The following is a 22762-nucleotide window of genomic DNA, read 5'->3' as shown; positions in this document are numbered from 1 at the left end:
AGGACTTGAAGACCCTTCCCATCTCACCTGTTTGGTGGTCTGGTATCTTGGAAGAGTAACAGTGACGTGGACGCTATGCTCCCAGGGGCAAGTGCAGAGAGCAGGGGTAAGCCACAATTTTCTCAGATTTCGCAATTTTCTAGTCTCGTTGTACCCTTTTAAAGATCAAATCTCATTATGGTGCCCAAGATAGCCTTAAAACTTGTGGGCTGAAGGGATCACAGGACCGTCCATCCCTAGTCTCATATATGCATAACTAAATAATACAACCTTTTCTTCAGAATAATAAAAAAGAATACAAGACGTAGCACTGTAAAACTGTTTTTTAATAGGTCAAATATCCTGAAACATACATATATTCTGATAGTCTTCTAATCCCAGTTGAATTCAAAATTTAAGTAACACACACAAGCTAAGAGAATTCAATATTGTTCCAAGGCACTTACTGAATCTCTGTGACTAGATGAAAACAAGACCCATCAGGACGAACGATTAGACAGTAATAATATAAAAATAACTTCTTGCTCACAATTTACAAAATGCATTATTGTTACAATCTTTGATCTCTGATAACCTGCAGCGCTGGCTGCATGAAACCAGCAATTTTAAAATCCAGAAACTGTTTCTAAAACTTCAGGGCAAATAATTTACAAATAAGGTACACAAAGACTTAGACCATGCAGAAATTCTTACATCTTGTTAATAATATTTTATGACTTCAACTTTATCAAATTATATACCTACTTGCCCTGTACATATACAAAATAATGCATACATGATAAAACAGCAAAAGAGTAGTCCTTTAACGCAATTATCATAAAAGTATTACTATATTAACAGGTCTACAAGCAGCTTGTAACAGGGTTAGGAGACATTAAGGCAATAATACTTGAAGTTACAAAATAAACAATAGGTAATACTTTTCCTAAATGTAGTATAAGGCAGGTAGATGGCCCCAGCAACAACATCAAGGTAACGATCTACACTGCTGTTAGCCCCACATTTTAAAGATGGAATACTATAATCTGGCCTTCAGTGGCACTTGAATTTTCCAGTATAATTTAAAGTGTCTTTTAACTCCCTGAATCATGTCCATTCTGAAGGTGGATCTCTTGGTCCTTTAGGTTTTCCACAGCGATTGCCAAAACCTATAGACAAAAAATACCATAATCACAGGTTAATATTTAAAAACAGTTTAAAAACGGTAAGAATGCATCCATAGTTGCTTCTCCAAACCCAATTCTCAGGGTTGCCCCAGCGCTGCAACAGAACACGGTGGCAGCTTCCGCCACTCTGAATCTCATGACAACCACGTCACTGTGTCCCAGACCCCCAGCTCAACCACGGGCCACGTCTTCCAGAAGAACAGGTAGGCTGCCCATAGACATTCGCCACGCTCTCTTCTCCCCCAGACCTGATTCCCAGGGTGGTCAGTTCCCTCCCCCTGGGCCACGCCTCCTGGGGATCCCCACAGACCATCCCCGGCCTGCCCTTCCCCCATGAACACACCAGCTGAGCAGGCATGTAAAACAGGCAGCACACAGCCAACACTCATTGAAAACCTCAAGAAGACAGAAACCTGGGAACAAAACACCCACCCAGCAAAGGCAAACCCAGATGCTGCTGTGTCTAATGACACAACCACTAACAACAGCCGGAGCAGAGTCTCCTCACTGGAGCTCAGCTGCCCGACGGCAGCAGCCCTGAAGATCCCAGCACAGCTGAAGCACAAGACCTTGACACCAACTCTGAGGACGACAGAATCCTTAGAGAGGAAATGAATAAATCCCTTAGAGAATCCAGGACACAAACATACATTTGAAGGAAAAGAATAAACCTCTCAAAGAAAGCCAGGAAAACACAAACAATTGGATGAAATGAATACACCCCTTAAATGAATACATTTCCTTAAGTTGAAGGAAATGAATAAAACTGTTCCAAGATCTGAAAATAAAACACAAACAGGGAATTCTAGAAATGGAAAACTTAGGAATGTGAACAGGAACTACAGAGGAAAACTTCACCAAAAGTTACAAGAGACAGAAAAATCACAGGCATTGAAGATACAATAGAAGGAATGGATCCATCAGCCACAGAAAATGTTACATCTAAACAATTCCTAACACAAAACATCCTGGAAATCTGATATTTAAGAATAGGATTAGAAGGAGAAGAAACCCATTTCAAAGGCCAAGAAAATATTTCCAACAAAATCATAGAAGAAAAATTTCCTAACCTAAAGGAGGACACACTTATGAAGGTACAAGAAGTATGGGACTGGAGAGATGGCTCAATGATTAAGAGCACTGGCCACTCTTCCAAAGGACCCAGGTTCAATTCCCAGCACCGACAAGGCAGCTCACACCTGTCTGTAACTCCAGTTCCAAGGAACCTAACACCTCACACAAACACATAACACCAGACGGGGCCAGAAAAGAAAATTCTTTTGCCATATAATAATCAAAACACTGAGCCCGGCGGTGGTGGTGGTACAGGCCTTTAATCCCAGCACTCGGATCTCTGTAAGGCGGATCTCTGTAAGCTCGAGGCCAGCCTGGTCTACAGAGTGAGTTCCAGGACATTCAGAACAGCTACACAAAGAAACCTTGCTTTGAAAATACAACAAATAAACAAAAAATCAAAACACTAAAATACAGAACAAAGAGAGGATATTAAAAGCTGCAAGGGAAAAAGACCAAGTACATATAAAGGCAGACCTATCAGAATCATACCCAACATAACAGAGACCCGACAGGCCAGAAGGGCTACATTTACACAATGGAGTATCACTCAGCGCTAAAGACAAACATGGTATGTACTCACTCATAAGTGAATAGTAGCCATTAAGTAAATAATAACCACGCTACAATCCACAGATCCAGGGAGGGGAAGAGAAGGGCTCTAGAGGGGACACATGGATCTCCCTAGAAAGGGAAAATAGAATCTGTGGGTAGAGTGGGGCACAGGGGGTTATGAAGGGTGAGGGAGCCGGGGAGGGAGGGAGTGTGGAAAGAGATGGCTGGAGTTGGGGGTCTGAGGGATGGTGTGGAACCTAGTGCGGTGGAAACTTCCTGGGCTCTGTGAGGGTGACCCGAGGGAGGACTCCTAGTCCTAGTGAGGGAGGACTCCTAGTCCTAGTGAGGGAGGACTCCTAGTCCTAGTGAGGGAGGACTCCTAGTCCTAGTGAGGGAGGACTCCTAGTCCTAGTGAGGGAGGACTCCTAGTCCTAGTGAGGGAGGACTCCGAGCGAGTGCACGCATGGGGCCTTCACGCTCACGTTCTAATCTCCAGCACGGAAGGCACGCTGCAGGCCATGGAGAAACCTGGACACCAACCCAGCTACAATACCCTCGACCTGCAATCTGTCTTGCCAGAAAGAAGTGCTGGGACAATGGTGGCTCAGAACTTGTCAGAGTGTTAACCAATGCCTGGTTTAATTTGTGAGGGGGCCTATGACCTGCACTGCCTGGGTGGTCAGGGACCCGGGGAACTGGTGGCCCAGAGAGCTAGGACAGAACTAAACACGGATCAGACGGGGGGTGTGTGTGTGTGTGTGTGTGTGTGTGTGTGTGTGAATGACATGGTCCCTAATGACATTCTGCCATGTTCACAGCTTGGTGCCCATCCGGTTGTCAGAGAGGCGTCCTCTGGCAGCAGATGCAAAGACCAACAGCCAGCATGAGGAAAGTCTACACTGAAGTCTCCTTCAGGTTTCTCCCTGCCAGGCTTGGAACCCTGTTTAAGGGTGGGACTGTAGGAGTCAGAAGGGAGGTCAGCAGAACAGGGCCCACTGAACCAACTGAGCAGGGCTCACGTGGGCTCAGACACTGAAGGGCAGGCCTGTGTGGGGTCTGTCCCAGGCCCTGCGTGTATGGTATGACTGTTAGCGTGGTTTTTTGTGTGACTCAGCTGTGGCAGTGTGTCTGACTCTTTTCCTCCTGTTAGGTTGCCGTGTCTTATTGCATCTTGTTTTTGCCCTGTTTGGCTGTCTCTTGCAGGTCTGCTCTTTTCTGAAGGGAAATGGAGGGGGGTGAGTCTGGGGGAGAGGGGAGGGGAGGGATAAGCTGGGAAGAGGAGGGAACTGCGGTGAGATGTACTGTATGAGAGAAGAATCTGTTTTCAATTAAAGAAAAAAGAATATATCTATAGCTACCCTCATTGTCTGAACAAATGAGTTCAAACCTAAACGGATTTTGGGTAACTGAAAAAACAACTACTTTTGAAAGTCATGATGCCGAGCTCAGTGGCAAAGCACCCGCTGCGGAGGGACAGGTCAGGAGGAACCCTGAGCTCGGGCGTCAGAACAGTCACAGCACACAGGTCTGCCTACACTAGACTCTAGCTTTCTTTCTCCTCTGAGACCAAGTCATCCACAGGGCAGCCTGGCCCCTCTCTGTCACAGAAGATCCCCTTGAACAGATCTTTCTGTCTGCCCCGCCCAAGGGCTGGCTGGGTCTATATGGTGCTGGGGCTCAAACCCAGGGCTTCTCATGAGCTGGACAAGCAACCTCTCAACTGAGTTAGACTTCCAGTTCCTTATATTGCCATTTTAAAAACTTTGATTTTTAATCTCTGCCTGAAACAGAGTAAATTAATTATTTCATAACTAATTTCAAGCTATTTTAACCACACAGGCTTTTACTCTTGGCATCATTTCAGAATCTTAATATAATACACTATAAAGTCTGATAAGGGCTAGAAGTATGGTTGCCAAGTCTGACATCCAGAGATGAATACCTTGAACCCACGATGGAAGAGAAGAGCCCACTTCCAAAAGCTACCTTTTCATCTCCACATGTACACATGCCACACATATGCACTCTCTCTCTGTTACCAGCAAATAAAAACGTATTAGCATGCTTAAACTGCCTTATGGAAATCCTGAAAAATAGTAGTAACACATTTTCTCACTCTCTAACTATGCAGAGCAGGCTGGCTGCAAACTTACGAAGCTCTGCCAGGATTAAAGGCACACCTGGATGAAGTGCTCTCAATGACTGATCCACGCTTCTAATTTTTGCTATGATCTTTTGAGAAAGGGTCTTATTATATAATCCTGGCTTTCCAGAAATTCACTATGAGCCTGGTCCTGAACTCACAGAGAGCCAGACGCAAGCGTTGAACGACCACCACCATGGCGGCCTATTAGAATTAGGAAGTGGATTACCAATATCTGTGGCTTCGGTTAGACTTTCTGTGACTTCATCTTTCTTGTCGCTCAAAGGAGATGGAGAGTCTGTGCCCGCCTCTGTGCGAATGCCCCCTTCATCTAAAATAAAAAACAAGTCCATATTAATCGTCACCCTTTGAGGTAGGCACACCGTCGCAATACTCTGTTGGATCAAGTTCCAGCTCGGCTGTCATTTCTAGAGTCTCTGGTGGTAAATACAAGAGGAGTGGGCACGTGGGACAAGCTGGGTTCTAGTACGTGACCTGCTGGTGCTGTTCCGAGAGCCCACCACGTAGAGCAGGCCGCTCGGTGGCTTCGGGTCTCCTGTCTCAGCCTCCTGCACATTAGACTCACAGAGTGGACAACAGCCCAGCAGTCTGTGACGAAGGCTCTTGTGCATTCACCTCATCTCGTCAATCCCGGGCATTGTAGGCTACACTTTCTTAAAGTAATTACAGTCAGACAAGTTTCTAATTAATGGACAATTTACCATGCCCCCATTAATTCTTTTGAAGTCTTCGAATTTAAATTGTAGCTAATTTATTCATTTAAAGATCAATGAAAAGTTGTTCTTTTTTTTTTTTTTTAAAAAGTAATTAACATTCTTCCTTCTACAACTTATGCCCCCACCCTCCCTCCCTCCCTTCTTTCCTTCCTGAGGGTCTCACTATGCAGCGCCAGCTGGCCTGGAACTAGCTCTGTAGCCTAGGCTGGCTGCAGACTGCAGAGATTATCTGCCTGCCTCTGCCTCCAGAGTGCTTGATGTCAGGTGTGCGCCATGCCCAGCCCAGTCTCTACGGCTCCTGTCATCTCCCTTATCATCGTTCTGGTACCCAGGATAAGTCTAAAGATGTTTTCTGTCTTTAAAATGTCTGTAGCCCAGCGAAGAGTCAACAGACCTAAGGTCGATCATATTTTTCTTTGCTCGCCCCTTCCGAATCTTTCCATTTTTGCTAAAACAATCTTCTGTGTGCCCAGGTTGGGGTCTAACTGCTCCTCTTCCTAAGAGTCACAATTTCAGGCTTGGCTTTCCTTTAAACGGTTCTCATTTCTCATTTATGAGAATGCAGAGCCACAGCTCGTGTGGAGCCAGAGGACAATTTTCAGTAGTCGGTCTCTCCTAGGGATTAAACACAGGCTGCCAGGCTTGGCAACAAAGGCCTCTACCTTTCAGTTCATAGACTGACGGCCCAGTAGAAGACACACACAGATCATCTCAGTAGTGAGGTAAACTCCCTAACAAGATCCAACATCGATACAATGGAAATGAGACATAAACTACTGGTGGTGAGGTCCCCAGGGACCTCCTAAGGGAAAAGAGATGTAGACCTGAGATCTTAGTTATGTGAAGATCACCAAGCAGCAGGACTCAGTTTTTCAAGCCAAAGTTTACAAAACCCAGGGAGAAAGGAGAGGGTGCTAACTGGAGCATGTGAAAGGAGCAGGCAACATCAAGAGCCCAACGGTAGATACTGTGCCCTTTGAGGCACCACGTGTCAGGAGCGTCTGCTGTGTTGTTGATGTAACTCAGCTTTCCAGCCACCTTCGAAGAGAGGTAGTAGCTAAGACTGACATCAATTTAATAACAATGTGATCTACTTTACTATGACAGAAATCCTTCTGCTGTTCTTCCTTCTCCCGTTTGAGATACGGGAGATCTCTGTGAGTTCGAGGCTAGCCTGGCCTACAAGAGCTAGTTCCAGGACAGACTTCACAGCTACAGAGAAACCCTGTCTTGAAAAACCAAAATAAATAAATAAACAAAAAAATTTTATCACAGAGAAGTTATCCTAGAGGCCTCCATACATAGAAAATAACCAACCAGCATGAAACATGGTATGTATTATTTTATTTAAATCTATAAAGTAAAAAGGAAAAAATAATCTAGTAACTTACCATGTAGCACTCTCAGGAAGAGAAAATACTACGTAAAGGGGTTTTCAAGCGAGTAATAAAAAGCTGTCAGCATCAATTAAAACTTACACTTTGATCCTAATTACTAGTATAATAGCTGCTAGATTAAAATCAGCAATGTAGAAGAGATACTCACTATGCTCACTTGCTAATACAAACGACTCAGGTGTTCGTTCAGGTAGGGGAGGAGGTGACTCTTCGCTAACATCAACATCTAAATTAAACATAAACATAAAAGAATTAAACAAACAATGAAATGCCATTCAAACAACAAAGAACATTTTGATGTCCTAAAAAAAAAAAAACCACTGCCAAGCAGCAAAGAAAATGAGTTCCAATCATCATTACCACCCCATCCGAGACGGAGCAGAGGAGGAGCAAACTCCATTGCTGCTCCTGCTGAAGCCCTGGTCTGCAGTAAAGAACCCACTGGCTCGCCAGCGCCAGTGTCTCCTGAAAGACTCAGGCGCTGAACTCAAGACTCAAGCAGTCCGTCCAATTCTCCTCGGAAGCTTTACTCATCTCAAAGGATGTACCTGAGTCCCGTGCCAGCAACTCAACTACCATCTGAAGCACAAGTTATCACTCTAATAGATATAACACAGCCACTACTATTTTAGGAACCATTTATGTACTAACTCCAAGTACTGTGAAGAGTGTCATCTGACCCTACACCAAAGAGTAAAGGTTTTTACACCAGTGGAAACCAAATTAGCCCCTGTAAGAGATAAACGATACTGCGTGAAGCAGGCCCCCCAGGTCAGCCTTACGGCTCAGGATAAAGCACGCAGACATGAGAAGAGCTATAGTGAGGATCCTCACTATTCTGTCCAGGCTTTACCCTTGGCTTCTTTGACAACGAACGGTATGGCAGGATACCCTTGTTTTATCATATCTGATAGGCACAAACGCTACAAACAAACTGCAAATCAAGTAAATTTCCAGCAAGCACTGCGGTCGGTCAGCCCGTCTTATGTTCAGCTGATGACAAGCACACAAGGTACAGCCTTCGGTCCACAGTTCCGATACAACACTTGATGTCTCCACCTGGAGCACCGGAACCCCCAGCGCCGTTTCTCCCTGCCATCTTATCACTGACGACCACAGAGAGGAGCCGGCTGTTTCAGAAAGGGCACATGACACCAGCACCGAGTTCTGTGCACTGCTTAGTACTTATCGGGTTCTTTCTTGTCAAGGATTGTTTCTTAATTGTGGCCCTGGCTTTTCAACAGTGTGCTTCTCCGTGGATCTCCAAACGGCCTTTCATACATGACAAGCTTTCTGTACAGATTCCCTAGGAGCTCTTGGTTAGAGCACATTTGCTCAGCATGGAAGAGACCCACATCTCATACCCAGCAGCCCCTCCTCCACCCCCAAGAGTCATACAACCAGAGACTTCGCTATTTTACTAAGGTTCCTGCACATCACAGTGTGTGGGGCCCACACTAGCCAAATCTGAAAAAGAAAGTCAGACCTAAGAAAAAAAAAAACTGGTCAAAATTGTACATGTTTGGTATGTATAGGCCCCGGGTACAGAAAAGGAAGAAAAGAAAGGGAAAAAAAGGGGGGACCCAATGAAAGAATTCATAGTGAAAACTTTTGTCAGGCAGCAGCTTATACAAAATACTATTTTTGGTTATCAATACAAATTTATTGGTTAATTCACTAACAAATTCTAATACAAAATTCTGTATTTTTTGTGTCAATTGTTTTACAAAGCAAGTAATAATCAATTATAAAATAAATATACATGATACAATCTACAAGGTAAGTAATTAGAACAACTAAAAATTACTTGCCCAGTAGTGGTGGCTCATGTCTGCCTTTAATCTCAACACTTGAGAGCAGGCAGATCCCTGAGTTTGAGGCTAGCCTGGTTTACACAGATAGTCCCAGGACAGGCAGGACTGCTACACAAAGAAGCCCTATCTCAAAAAAAAAAAAAAAACCCAAAATAAACAACAAACCGCTACTTGTTTTTCTATTCTATTTTATGCACACTGGTGTTTTGCCTGTATGTTTGTCTGTGTGAGCGTGTCAGATCCCCTGGAACTGGAGTTACAGATAGTGGTGAGCTGCCATGTGGGTGCTGGGAATTGAACTTGGGGCCTCTGGAAGAGCAACAAGTATTCTTGACGACTGAGCCATTTCTCAGAAAAATAAAGTTCCAGGTACTTATCTCAAAAACCAAACAAGAGGGAAGGCACCATGAAGATTTCAAGAACCAATACTATACAGCAGGCATGGTGATGCAGACCAGAATCCAGGACAAGGTGGGTGGAGGCAGGAGCACCCGGAGTTCCGGGCCAGCCTGGCCTTCATAAGGAGACAACATATTGTACTGGCACAGCAGGCTGCTTAAAGCAGAGCGAGCAAGTACAGACCTGGTACGGGGCAAATACACCGTTCTCAAGTCTGGAGGGATCAAACGGCCTCTAGTCAGCTGAATACTTTCCAGTCTGTTGTGGGTTAATGCCACACTGAAAATAACTTTACTTGCCAGCATTTGTAAAAAGAGTTCTTTAAAACTTTTATAGTTGGGCAGTGGTTGGCACATGACTTTGATCCCAGCACTTGGGAGGCAGAGGCAGGAGGATCTCTGTGAATTCAGAGCCAGCCTGATCTACAGAGGGAGTTCCAGGACAGGCTCCAAAGCTATACAGAGAAACCCTGCCTAAAACAAAAAAAAAGTTATTTTGTAGTTAATGATAGGAAAAAAGTCTATTAAGTATTTACAAGAAGCATGGGTGAAATCAATGGCTAAGCAAGTGTTCTACAGTATTTGCTTCACTGATACTTCAAATTATTTTTTCTGGTTTATTTCTAATTGTTTAGTCAGATAAATCTGACTTAACTAAAAGCACTAGGCTATACAGAACAAGACCAAAGCAATCTTCTAGTAATGACAGGAATACTGTGAAAACCACAGCCTAACGGCACAACGACCAACGTATGGTAACAGTGAATATAAACTTAGTCTAGAGGGCAGACAGTAAGGAGCCCAGAGTCAGGCCACATTACCTTCTTCAGCTCCTGCCACGTTCTGTCTAGCAATGGACATGGGCAACACTTTCCTGGTGGAGCTGCTCTCAGCACTGCTGGCAGCAGAGACGGTGGCGCTTGCCGTGGAAATGCTCGTCTTGTTCTTGGTCACAGCACCGTCAGAGTCCCTGTCCTCTGAGTCTGAGTCGTCAGAGTGAAGGGGGTTGGTAAAGCTGAGGGGCGCTCTCAACAGAGGCGAGCTGCTGTGGTGGTCCACGCGCTCCTGGGTGTCCGCGTCTGCTGGAGAGGCTGCTGCTGAGCTCGTGGTCTTTACAGGCTGAGGATGGCTGTCTGGGGATTTGCCGTCGGATGAGTCAGATGCGGGTGTGGCGTGCTCAGGTCCGTGAAACGACCACGTCACATGTCCTGTCTTCTCGAGAGGCAAGCGGTCTGGCCGTGGTGGTGTGTGTGAGTTCTGGGACTCTTCTGAAGACTCGGGGACTCTGTCTGAATTTGTCACACTGCAGTCCACACAGGAATTCTGAGAAACACCATCAACTTTTAGATTACCTGAATTTAACTCCTGTGGCCTAGAGGTTTTGTCAACCATAGGCGACGAAGCAGATTTAATTTTAATCGCATGTCCCCTATTCAACAGTGTGTTCCCATCAAAACTTTTGGGGCCCTCTTGGAGAGGAACTTTCTTAATCTCAAAACTTAAATTTCGCTCTAATTTTTTATCTACATGTTCAATAGGCGATTCGTTTTTCCCTGTAAGGTCTGAAGATTTATTGTAATTTCTGTTGAGGTCTGCTGAATGCTGTTCTGATGAAAGCACGTGTAACACTGGCTTTGGGTGGTATCTGTCACTGTCCTGCCACACAGTAGTAACGGTCGGAAAGGCCGAAGGGGGAGAGGGCGTCAGGATGGGTGGCACCGGGTGAGGTTCTGGCGGCTGCAGGATCTCTTCCTTGGCATCCCCTTCTACAAGGCAACTGAAAAACAGCAAACGGACTTTAGAAATGCTTAACATTCTAAAAGCTGACTAATAATTCTGCAGCAAGAACTATTATATTAAAATTCATTACAATATGGTTATAAAGTTCTAATTGTAAGACTTTGGGTTTTGATGGCTTTCTTAGCAAATGGTTCTCTAACTGTCCTGTCAGGGAAGCATCATCACAATTACCTCCTCGGACAGCACGGCCCCTGTTCCCAGGTCACCAGAGAACCGGCCTTCCAGCCTCGCGTGCTTCCCAGTCTGCCTTACTCTTTCTGTTTACACTCCCAACTGTGTAAATAAAACTCTTCTTTTACTCTTTCTGCTTACACTCCCAACTGTATAATATAAAACTTTTCTTTTAAAACTGGTTTTGGTTCTAAAATGATGTTGCCTTTTCAGTCAGAGTCTCAGCGCACAGCCTAGTACAATCTCTGGGCTCTGTCCCCCACATGCTGGAATGACACCACCTCACTCACCAGAATGTAACCTTCTAGAGGACTTGTATACTTCTATCTTCAAAGGTACTGGTTTCTCACAAAATTAGAAAATTCTAAGTTGAAAACAACTGTTCTCTACAGCCGTATGATGCTGATTAAGTACAGCTTAGTTGTAGTGAGTGTCTAGCATGTAAGAGAATCCTTACCAGCAAACAAACACCCATCCCCTGTCTTAAAGAGGTAATAAATTAACGGAAGGAAATAATAAAACAGTGGAAGTCAGGCACAGGTCAATTTCCAACACGCACACGACCGCCCACAACTGTCTAACTCCAGCCCAAGGGGATCTGATGTTTTATTGTGGCCTCTGCGGTACCAGGCACACACGGTGTAAATGAAGTTCAAACACCCATACACATTTAAAAAAATAATTAAATAATTGTGTTTGAGTGTGCGTGTGCATGTACGCTCATGGAGGCCAGAAGAGGACTTTGGTTCCCTGGAGCCAGAGTCACAGGTGGTGTGAGCACCGTGACACGGGTGCTAGGACCTGAACTTGGGTCCTTACCTGCTGAGCCATACCCAGCCCCAGTTACTTATTTTTTAAACTAAAATGTGGTCTCTTCTATACTACTTACATTTCAGAATTGAGAAGGATGTACCTTTTCTGATCTAGAGCAATAACTTTAAAAATTATATCTGAGCCCCAAAGAAGTTTTTGACAGTGAAAGGAAACAATTTGATTGGAGAAAACAGAGAGCACAAAGTTGGAAATTACTGTGGGAACAAGCATAAGACCCTAAGCGTGCCAATCTGGAATTAATAACAGTAACTTTAAAATGTCACGTGATGAACCTATCTGATTAGTTCAGTTAGACTGTGCTCTAAACTTTTAAGTGATGAAATGAATTAGTCTCATTTGTGATTTTTTTTATCTCTTCTATTACATCTACTGTTATAGGTCTGACATTGGACTTTATTTATTTAACATCCTGCCACAGTTTCCCCTTCCTCCACTCCTCCCAGTACCTCTATACTCCACCCCTTTGTTTCTTTCAGGAAAGGGCGGGTCTCCCATGACTATCCATAAAACACGGCATGTCGAGTTGCAGTATGAGGCTGAGCAAGGCGACCCAGTAAGAGGAGGGGAGTACCCAAACCGAGTAGAGTCAGAGACAGACCCTGCTCCCACTGTTAGGAGTCCCACAAGAAGATCAAGCTACACAACTGTCACATATGCAGAGGGCCTAGGTCAGCCCTGTGCAGGCTCCCTGGTTGTCGGGTCAGACTCCACAAGCTCGCCTGAAGATCAGAACGCAGAGCTAAGCACTAGAGGCCAGGGAGTGGTGGCTCACACACCTTAGGTGCTCCCAGCACTGGGGAGGTGGAGAGAGGAGCATGAGGTGGAAGCAGACAGGAGCTCAGTGCAGGCTGAGGATGAAGTCTGAGGACAGGATTGCTCCTTCAGTCTGAACATTGGTAGAGGTAAAAGAACATTCTAGAGGCGGCCACTTTGCTTCTCTGATCTTCAGTATTAGCCCCTATAACTCTCGGGTTTTATTATTAATACCAACTAGAATTCATGCTATAGTTGATCCTGTGAGTTTTCTTCTAGTTTTCTTGACTCCTCTGGCTCCTACAATTCTTTCTTCTTTTCTGCAGAATTCCCCAACTCTGCTGTGTGTCTGCATCTGTTTCCATCAGCTGCTAGATGAAGCCTCTCTGATGACACCTGGTCTAGGAGATGACCAGTTCATCTTTGGAGACTCCTGTGAGATTCCCCTGAAACACCCCCACATCTCCAGCAGTCTCGTTCAGTACTCTTCCCCTCTGCCCCCCCCCACCTATTTTGTTTTCAATAATTTAATTTTTTATATTAATTCATTTAACCATCCGAAGCTAAACAGGTGTTTAGTCTGATAAAAAAAAAATCCAAGTTTTGTAAATGATTTTGCAGCACAGGAAAATATGACAACCTAAGTTCCGTTAGCAATATATTCTTAGGAAAAATACTCTTTTTGAGTGCCCGAGTGCAGGAGCCTGGAAAGTTCAGAAGCATTATCAGATGCCCTAGAACTAGAGTTACAGTTTATTGTGAATTGCCATGGGGGGCTGCTGGTCTCAGACTCAGAGGCCCACCCACCTCTGCTTCCCGAGTGGTGTAATTAAAGGCGTACGCCACTACTCCCCCTCAACAAAAATACATTCTTAACTCCATCTACTCAGTGATCTACAAACTCCATGAATTGGTAACATGTGTGGGGACAGTCGACCATGTGAAGGTCAAAGGTCAAATCAAGCTATCTCCCATCATGGCTCAACTTACTGTGTGAGACAGGCTTTCTCGCTGAACCTGGAGCCTCCCTTTAACTAGACAGGCTGGAGTCTGAGCTCCTGGACCTGCCGTCTCTCTCTATCTCTCCCTCCTCTATTGGTGGGGTAATGCATGTGCCACCATGTCAAACTGTCATGTAGTTGCTGGGCAGCCACTCTCGCTCTCAAGCCTGCATGGCGAGCACTGAAGTGGTTAAACCGCCAGTCCATCTCCCGTCCAGTCCCCGAGAGTCTGCTTTTTTAACTAGTCCAAAAAACTGTTGGATTGTTCTAGTAAAAGCAGTCTTGTTGAGGATGGCCGAGAGCAGCTGCACTTCACTGTCTGTGCACGTGTGAGGTGTGCACGCACCACAGACACAGTCACAAGTTCTCCCCTTCCACCTGACACAGACTGACAGCCCTGACCTTCCCGCCTTTACCTTCCAAAGGCTGCCTTGCGTGCCTAGCCTGAAACACATTATCGTTTTTAAGTGGGCTGGTCCTCTCATTATTTTCCTCCAGTTTTTCTTTGATAATTCAAAGTTATATAATGGTGTTTTTGAAAACTGTGGCAAATTAAAAAAAAAAAAGCACCTTAAATATTGTTTAAAAGCTCAGTAAAACCAGGTGGGGGCGGCACATGTCGTTAACCCCAGTACTCAGGAGGGAGAAGCAGGTGGATCTGAGTTTGAAACCAGCCTGGTCTATGGAACAAGTTTCAGGATAGCCAAAGTTACACAGAGAATCCCAGTCTTGAAGAACAAAAACAAAACAAAACAACAACAACAAAAAACCCCAAAAAACCCCTCCTCCCCCAAAAGCTACATGACACAATTTTCCCAACCAATAAACTTTAACGTTTTTCATTAGCCAAAACAATAAGCCTCTACTTAAAATTCTGGCTTCTATGATTATTTGCTAGTCTATAAATAAGCCTCTTTAATACTTCTTTGGACTTAATGTAGTTGTCTTTTAAAAAATTAAAAACTTGAGACTGGTGAGAAGGCCTGGCTTTTCCAGAGGACCAGGGCTTGATTTCCAGCACCCACATGGTAGCTCACAGCCACCCCTTACTCCAGTTCCAGGGGTTCTGATGCACCCTTCTTACATACACACACATATATATACATACAGGTAAAATACACATAAAATCAAATGAATCAATCTTAAAAAATAAATACACAAGCTCACTTATTGTCGTCCCCCCCCCCCCCCAGCTCAGGCTATTATTTGCAGAAATCCCCAAGTCTGACCCAGTTTCTTTAATGCTGGTCTTACATCCAGCATCATCCAGTTGTATTGCTTGCTATTTTCTCAAGTTCCGGCACATTCTATGCTGTTAGTGGGCTTCCCAAATACGACAGTCCTAAACACTTATACATGAACCAACAACTTTTTGTCTGAACCCCACAAATGTGCTTGGTTTCACAAACAGGTGTGAAGGTCTACTTCATTTTCCTAGGAGGCACTGCTGGGAGCAGACATCCGCGCTATTTTTTGCCACATAAAATATTCTCTCAGGGGCTGGGTGTGTGGCTCGGTGGTAGAGGGCTTGCCTCCCACACAGGAAGCCTGGGTTCCTCTCTCAGCACTGTCAGAGAGAAACACTTTCTCCGCTGTGGCCTCCACACTGTCCAGTTGCCCTTTTCTCAGAGACCTGATGCTCACACCTGCTGTTCTCAGCCCTACAATCAACCTTCACTAAACCTTGGCTAAGCAGGTATTTGGGGCACCTTCTTTGAAATACGGACTTCTGCCCAGTTCTCCTGTCCTAAGGAAAACCACTTTAATGTGCCACATTCTAATGAAATAACCAGTTATAAAACTAAGAAATGTTCAGAATCTGTAATCTTAGTTATGCCAGTAAGGTAAAAGAATCCTCTCAGAAAATGTCCTAAGACACACAGTACCTCCTAGTCCGTGGTGGCTTTGGGGGAGGAGAGTCTTGTTTCTCACTATCAACAGAGCTGACCATGTTTCCAGGGGTAATTTCATTCTGTCAAGGGTAAAAAAGGTTTCATTAAAATTACAGGAAAAATAATTTTCCTTGATTGGCACATGAGAGAACTGAACCCACAGAGCTATCCTATGACCTCCACAGACAAGCTGTGGTGTGTATCCCCACCCCCATATCATGATGTGCACATACAAACACACATATACCCCTTGATAACACATTTTCAAAAGCTGAAGACCCAATGAGATCACTTAAGCTATAATGGCAATGAATTATAACATGACAAAAAGGGTCTTACAATTCTGCTTTCTAAAGAACATGCAATACATATTCTGGGCATGGTGATATATGTCTACAATCCTAGCACTCACGGAGGCTGAGGCAAGAGAACTCAAACAGACTGGGCTACATAGCAAGACTGCCCCCCCACAAACAGGTATGGAGTACATGCAAATAGGTACAGAATGTCAGACCCAGCTTATGATTATTCAGTTGTGGGTGAAAGCGAAGGAGAATATTGCAGCTAAGTTTTAAAATGTAGCTTATACTTGAAGCAATAATGAATACTGACTTTGACATAAAATCTTTTCCATATTTTACTGAGTCACTACATCTCTATCATACCAGTAAAAGTTAAGTAAATTAGTAAAACCTAGGTCAGATAATAATAACTTTTGATATCTCACACAGCTATAAGACAGGACCACAAAGGCTAAGTCTTGGTAAAAAGTAAGTCTGCCAAGGCTAGAAAGCTAAGAACACTCACACCATCAGCGAGTTTCTGTGCTGCATGAATTTCATAGACTTGTAGCTGCTTTTCAAACAGTTGGGCAATCGCTCTATGAACAAGCTCATATTGCTCCTGTTAGAAAGAGAAATTATTGATAAACAAGAGACGATGAAAAATACCAGAGGAAACATTTTTGAAAATATAATTTATAAAGAGAGAAAAATCAACTATACCTTTGTTTGTACTGCAGAGTGCCTCTGTGTTCTCATTTCTTGTATTAAATTAAATACATTAAATTCCTCTGGAATTTTCTAAAACCAAGAATTTAACACATATAACTATAGACAATGTCAAAAACAGTAAAACTATCAAGTTTTCCCACAGAATTTAGACACATGCTAGACACTGCAAACGTCCACCGCGAGCTACCTATCAGACACGGGTGGTGTTAAGGGCAAAGCTCACCCGAGCCTCAGCAGTCACCTTGGAGAGCGTGACCACAGCACAAGGGAACTGATGGATGGAGTAGGGGTTAAGTGTGTGAACTGAGCCAGTTCCTCAGAACCCACATCAATGCCAGGGGCTGGCAAAGTTTAAACCCCAGTGTGGGAGGACGGGCATCCGAGCTAAGTCAGGGGTTTTCAAGTTTACTAAGTAATATCATCTCAAAAATACGGTGTTGAATGAGCCAGGGAGACAGCTGATGATGGCCCTGACCACCACACGCAAGTGCGCGCACACACACACACACACACACACACACACACACACACACACACACACGTGAGCACACAAACGTGAGTGGAAAACGAAAAAGATATCTACAACCACGAGAAACTGATTACTTGGCGAGCTAAGAAACTGTGTGGATAAAACCTCAGATAAGGCTATCTGAAATCAGGCTGTAAATCAGAATGTGACTTCATTCTCTAGGCTGCTGTGCCCTCAGGGAGGGGGATTAGAACCTGGGGCCTGACAACAACATTCTGAGCCAGAGAGGAGAATGGTCCCAGGCCACAGCTTCAGAGTCCTTACAGACACTCAAGGCTGAGGCCTAAGTTACACTCATGTTAAGACAAAACCATCAAGGGGGACTACAACTGAAAAATACAACTTTAGCAACGTTTCAAACAGACATTTAAATCTTTTCCCCAAGTCTTGTTTGCTGGTATTTATAAGTATCTCTTTTTTTTCCAATTTTAATTTTTGACTTACAAAATGCTGGCCAACATAGCCAATCTCAAGCTATGAAAGACTAAGTCTGCCTGTAACACAGAAGACGAAGACAGAGAGGGCGGCAGAAGAAACAATGTATACATACTGACCTTTGTGTCTTCCACAAAACATCAAACACAACTTATGGAAATAGCAGAGGCAGAAACAACAAGGCCGACAGTAACCATGACAACTAAAGCCCCAGCTAGTGAACTACAGCTCCCGAATTTTATTCTAGGCACTTGGGCCCTGTAATCAACACTACAGATGAAAATGTGTTATAAATATAGGACACTGATCCCAGCAGAGAGAGAGGAGAGGAGCTGTGGTGGAGCCATGTCCCTGAAGTGGGTGCCTTCACAGGGTGTCCTGGCGTCCAGTTCAGAACCCCAAGCAATAGGTAACATTTAAACACACTTATCTTTAGTTACAAGGTAAAGCTAATTCTGGAAACACAGTATATCTAGGAAAACATACTGTAATTTAACAGTTAATATTAATGTGATGCTCGCTATATAAAAATCATTCTTACCCCAGCTTTCAGTAAGTTCCATGTGTAATCTATGGCACAAATAGCACCTGTTCTTCCACAGCCTGCACTAAAGATACAAGATTTGAGGGGAAAAAAATTAATTTTTCAAAATAAAAGGCATATTAACATTCAGAAACAAAATTCTACTTAGTGAACAAAATACAGTTAAAGTACAGAAACAGCATTATCCTTAACATTAAAATTTGAATTTTTAAATTTTTAATTCAAGGAATGTCTAACAGTACATGACTCACAGGAAAGATGTGAGCTCTGTCAGTCTAAGTTTAGCCGGTACCACCTTGTGGAGATAAAGTACAGCAGAATACTCAAGATGGCCTATGTTCTGGCCTGGAGGAGCCAGTAAGCTCTAACAGGTATGGGAAGGAGTCAATTTTAAAGCCAGCAGTGATTCCGTAAACAAAGACAACTGACTACCATCACCTCCTGAGGGAGGAGTAGGAGCCAGGTTTTTATAAATGTTGTGTTAATTAAGTGGGGAACATTCTTGTAAATAGACTGTGCTGAAACCTGCCTGTGCTGACGGAGTACCTAACATTCGCGTCCCCAGTCAGTTTAAGACCCTGTCTACAAGCACATGCTACAAAAGGACACGCTTTCTTTCCTTTTGTAGATGTGCATAAGTTACTGAAGTTAACACATTGTTTTCGTTGTTTAAAGGAATTAAATAATTTTTGGAATCAGAAAAATTCAACTGAAACAGACTTAAGAATTATGGTTACTGACTGGATAACATAAAAAAAGAGAAAATAATTTTAAATAACTTGTAAAAAAAAGTCAAGTCAAAATAACTTCTTTATTTTTCAATTCCAGAACAAAACACTTTCCTTTTTAACCAGCTGACTGCTCAACATATCACTGAACTATGAAAAATTGTTTTAATTCACAAATGTGTTAGATGATTCCCAAATTCCTACAGAGAGTCACTCTGGAGCAAGGAGCAGAAGGCAGCTCTCTTCACTAATCGTGAGACAGCAGTCAGGGAAGAAAACTTCAAAACTAAAGTAAATAAATCTTTAAAACAGTAATTAACCAATACATCTCTTTTTTAAAAAAATATTTTATTTATTTATTTTTGTATACAATATTCTGTCTGTGTGTATGCCTGCAGGCCAGAAGAGGCACCAGACCCCATTACAGATGGCTGTGAGCCACCATGTGGTTGCTGGGAATTGAACTCAGGACCTTTGGAAGAGCAGGCAGTGCTCTTAACCTCTGAGCCATCTCTCCAGCCTCCCCCAATACATCTCTTGTGTCTGAAACTTTCATTTACTTAACAAGACAATTTTATGTGCACGAGTGTTTTGTCTACATCTATGTTTGTGCATCACATGCATACACGCTTGGTGCCCTGAAGCCAGAAGAGCAAATCATATCCCCAGGAACTGGAGTTGTGCGCTGCTCTGGGGGTTGGGAATTAAACCTGGGTCCTCTAGAAAAGCAGTCAGTGCTCTTCACTGCTGAGATATTTTTCTTTTCCTTCCTTCCTTCCTTTCCTTTTTTTTTGAGACAGGGTCTGTGTAGCCCAAGTTGGTATCCTATTCATAATCCTCCTGCTGCTTCAGTCTCCACAATGCTGGGATTATAGGCATGCACCACCATGCTGGGTTTCCTTTACTTATTTCTTACAGTAAATACAACTGCAGATACAAGTAACTTAGCAGGATAAATTTAGGGTGATTCTGAGAAACACTGATTCTAAGGTCTTTTGAAGGACTAAGTTAGAGAATAGAAAAATTGCCTCAGGAGTAAAGTAGCTTTTATAATATTTGGAAATAACAGATTTTTCTAATGAAATTCTACATTAGGTTTTGAAATAGCCTACATGTTACTAATAATACAATCATGACTATATTGCAAAGCTACTGCAAACATTTTATTTTTTCATGATTGCCACATTTATTCTTTTTAAAACTATAAAAAATAAAAACAAAACAAAAAACTGTATTCGCCCCAACATTTTTAGACACTATATATGTAGACCTTACAAAATGAAGCTAAGGGGTGGTGGGTTGGATGAGAAATATCCTCCACAGACTCATATTTGAACACTTGGTCTCCAGCTGTCGGCACTTTGAATGCGGGGGGGGGGGGGGGGTGCATTACAACCCGTTAGGAAACAGAGCCTTAAGAGGAGGAAGTATATTATTGGAGGAGGGCTTTGAGGGTTTACCGCTGCCATGTCTTTCCTCACACGTACTGCATCCCTCCACAGCATTCTGATAGCCACAGGAGACAGTAGCAATACAAGCGGTTAACCATTTCCCTTTGTCTGCTGCAGTGCCTGCTGCTCCTCAGCTGTGCCCTGGGTGGTTGGTCTACTTAGGGGTCTGCTGCTGCTGTTGTTCTTCCCCCATCCCACCCCCTCTTTATTTCTGACAGTCTCACTCCACAGCCAGGGCTGACCCTTATCTCACAGCCTCTCCAGCAGTCAGAGAACAGGCATGAGCCACTCTATCAAGTTTTTGGATACTTTTCAATTAAAACCCAGTTGGATATGGTGGCTCATCCTTGCTGGCCATCCCAGCACTGGTGAGGAAGAGGTAAAAGTTCGAGGTTCACCTGGGCTACTGAGATCCTGCCTTAAAAAAAAAATAGTGATCATCCAAATGAGCCACACTTTTAAAAACCTTTCTAAAAAGGGTTGCAGGCAGGAGCACTGTCTTCTACATAGTGTAACCTGGGCTGTACTGGAGCAGAAGGTTGTCAGCTGAGACGGGACAGAGGAGTCACAACACTTAAAGATATAAAACTACAGACATGCTTAGGCATGCAGTCTTAATTCCAAATCATGGAAAAATTAAGGTTATCTTCTGCTCAACTGAAATGTTTCTTCACTTTTTATTTTAAAAATGTCACGGTTTATGAGTAGAAAAATAATCAGACAATAAAAGCAGCTCAATGTGTTCAATTAAAAACAGGTGGTTATCTTATTTAATGAACACAAACGCTAACGCACACTAGGAACACAAAATTAATTACTCCTTCAAAGACAAACACTGTCACGTCCATTGCCCCACAAGTCAAAGGCTGGGCTTACATGTCAAAATGACTAATTTTGCAAAAAGTAATTGGAATTTAAACATCACCTGAAAAGAGAAAACACTTCTTCTACACAGGAGCTACATATAGATATACCTAAACGTAAGCCATTATTTAGTTTTAGGTATACAACACAATTTAATAAAGCTGTCCAGTATCATGTACCAACAATTTACTTATAACTTACTATAAAGATGCCATGCCAGGTATCCCGGCACACACCTGTAATCCAAGCAGAATAGTGGAGGCAAGGAAGGTAGCCGTAGCTATTGAATAAATCTGATACCAGCCTGGTCTACATTAAGACAAGGCTTCAATCCTCAAAAACCCTTGGGGGATTGGCATATTTACCACTAAATAAGCGAATGCCACCCACCACAACTCCTGAAAAGGATAAAAAGAATACTAGCTTCATGCCCTGCTTAAGATTTCAACAGTTTTAAGTTATAATTTCATGGTATGACAGACAGTGGTGCAGACATGGAGGCTTGTTCCTCAGGAAGGAAAACTTCCCTGAATGCTTTTCACCTGGAAAATACCTTATTACTCCATTGTAAGAGCTCCAAAATTGGGGTACAAATGACATCTCTGCTATGTAACTGGCAATGGATTCTTTTAAATTCTCATGCTTTATAAGTATAAAATAATTTAACTTTTTCTTTTCTTCTGGATTTTCTGAGGTAGACTCACTATCTATAGACAGGACACTAGGTAACCCCGACCGGCCTTGAGCTCTGAGATTCTGTCTCTGCCTCCTTGGTTTTGGGATGACAGGCATGTCCACCACATCCAGCACTTGTCTGGAGACCAGTGGTATCTCAGACTGATAAGACCATTTCTATGTATATCTACACACATTTTTTAAAGCCTGGGGCTTTATCATTCATGAAAATTCGCACAACACGACACTGATTAGACTAGGGAATATGATGCTTTACTGTAACATTTACACAGTCTACTAAGTAGATTAGATCACATCAATTCTCAGGCCTCAAACATATTTACTATAACAGGGCCAGGAAAGCTCAAGACGAAACACATCAAATTAATGTAGAAATAAAACTCTATTTCACAACAAACTTAAGCACCATACTTCTCTACATTTAGAAAATCCTTTGGTACCTGCAATGAATACAAATAGGCACATCCTCATGTTCCTGGTATTTCCGCATCAAGCTTATCATGTCCAGAATAGAATCGAAGGAAGAAGGAACATCGTGGTCTGGCCAGTTCACATAATGGAACTGATAGAGCCGGCGGGACTCCTTCAGAGAAACAGAAATTCAGTAACTGTACTCATAGACTTTTCAGCTATGCATTTTATTTAATTATCATTTCTAAGTCACCTTTAAAAAAATCAGATACACAGCCTTCATTTACTACTTACCATACACCCAGTACTGATGTTTCATATGTAATAACTTACCTTCCACAAGGAAGGTGGTGCTC

The 22762-nt window shown here is 43.2% G+C and overlaps 1 protein-coding gene across 4 annotated transcripts in view; it reads right to left on the bottom strand.

Annotated features, from left to right (window-relative positions):
• Positions 1-305: 305 nt before the first annotated feature.
• Positions 306-22762, bottom strand: part of Ptpn12 (protein tyrosine phosphatase non-receptor type 12) — a 59364-nt gene continuing 36907 nt past the window's right edge. For 3 of the 4 annotated variants that reach the window (XM_087902430.1, XM_087902431.1, XM_087902433.1), the window contains 9 exons: positions 22436-22578; positions 18254-18320; positions 16740-16817; positions 16543-16638; positions 15730-15815; positions 10106-11061; positions 7221-7298; positions 5168-5269; positions 306-1148 (listed from right to left, as the gene is read on the bottom strand). In XM_087902430.1, the coding sequence (XP_087758556.1) occupies positions 1087-1148; positions 5168-5269; positions 7221-7298; positions 10106-11061; positions 15730-15815; positions 16543-16638; positions 16740-16817; positions 18254-18320; positions 22436-22578 (1668 nt within the window). In that variant the 3' untranslated portion in view covers positions 306-1086. The remainder of the gene's footprint in view (positions 1149-5167; positions 5270-7220; positions 7299-10105; positions 11062-15729; positions 15816-16542; positions 16639-16739; positions 16818-18253; positions 18321-22435; positions 22579-22762) is intronic. The other variant, XM_087902432.1, reaches the window with a different exon arrangement.

Source organism: Myodes glareolus, chromosome 27 (assembly GCF_982192425.1).
Source record: "Myodes glareolus chromosome 27, mMyoGla1.1, whole genome shotgun sequence".
NCBI lineage: Eukaryota > Metazoa > Chordata > Mammalia > Rodentia > Cricetidae > Myodes > Myodes glareolus.
The sequence above is the reverse complement of the archived record's forward strand: the minus strand, read 5'-3'. Positions and strand labels throughout refer to the sequence as shown.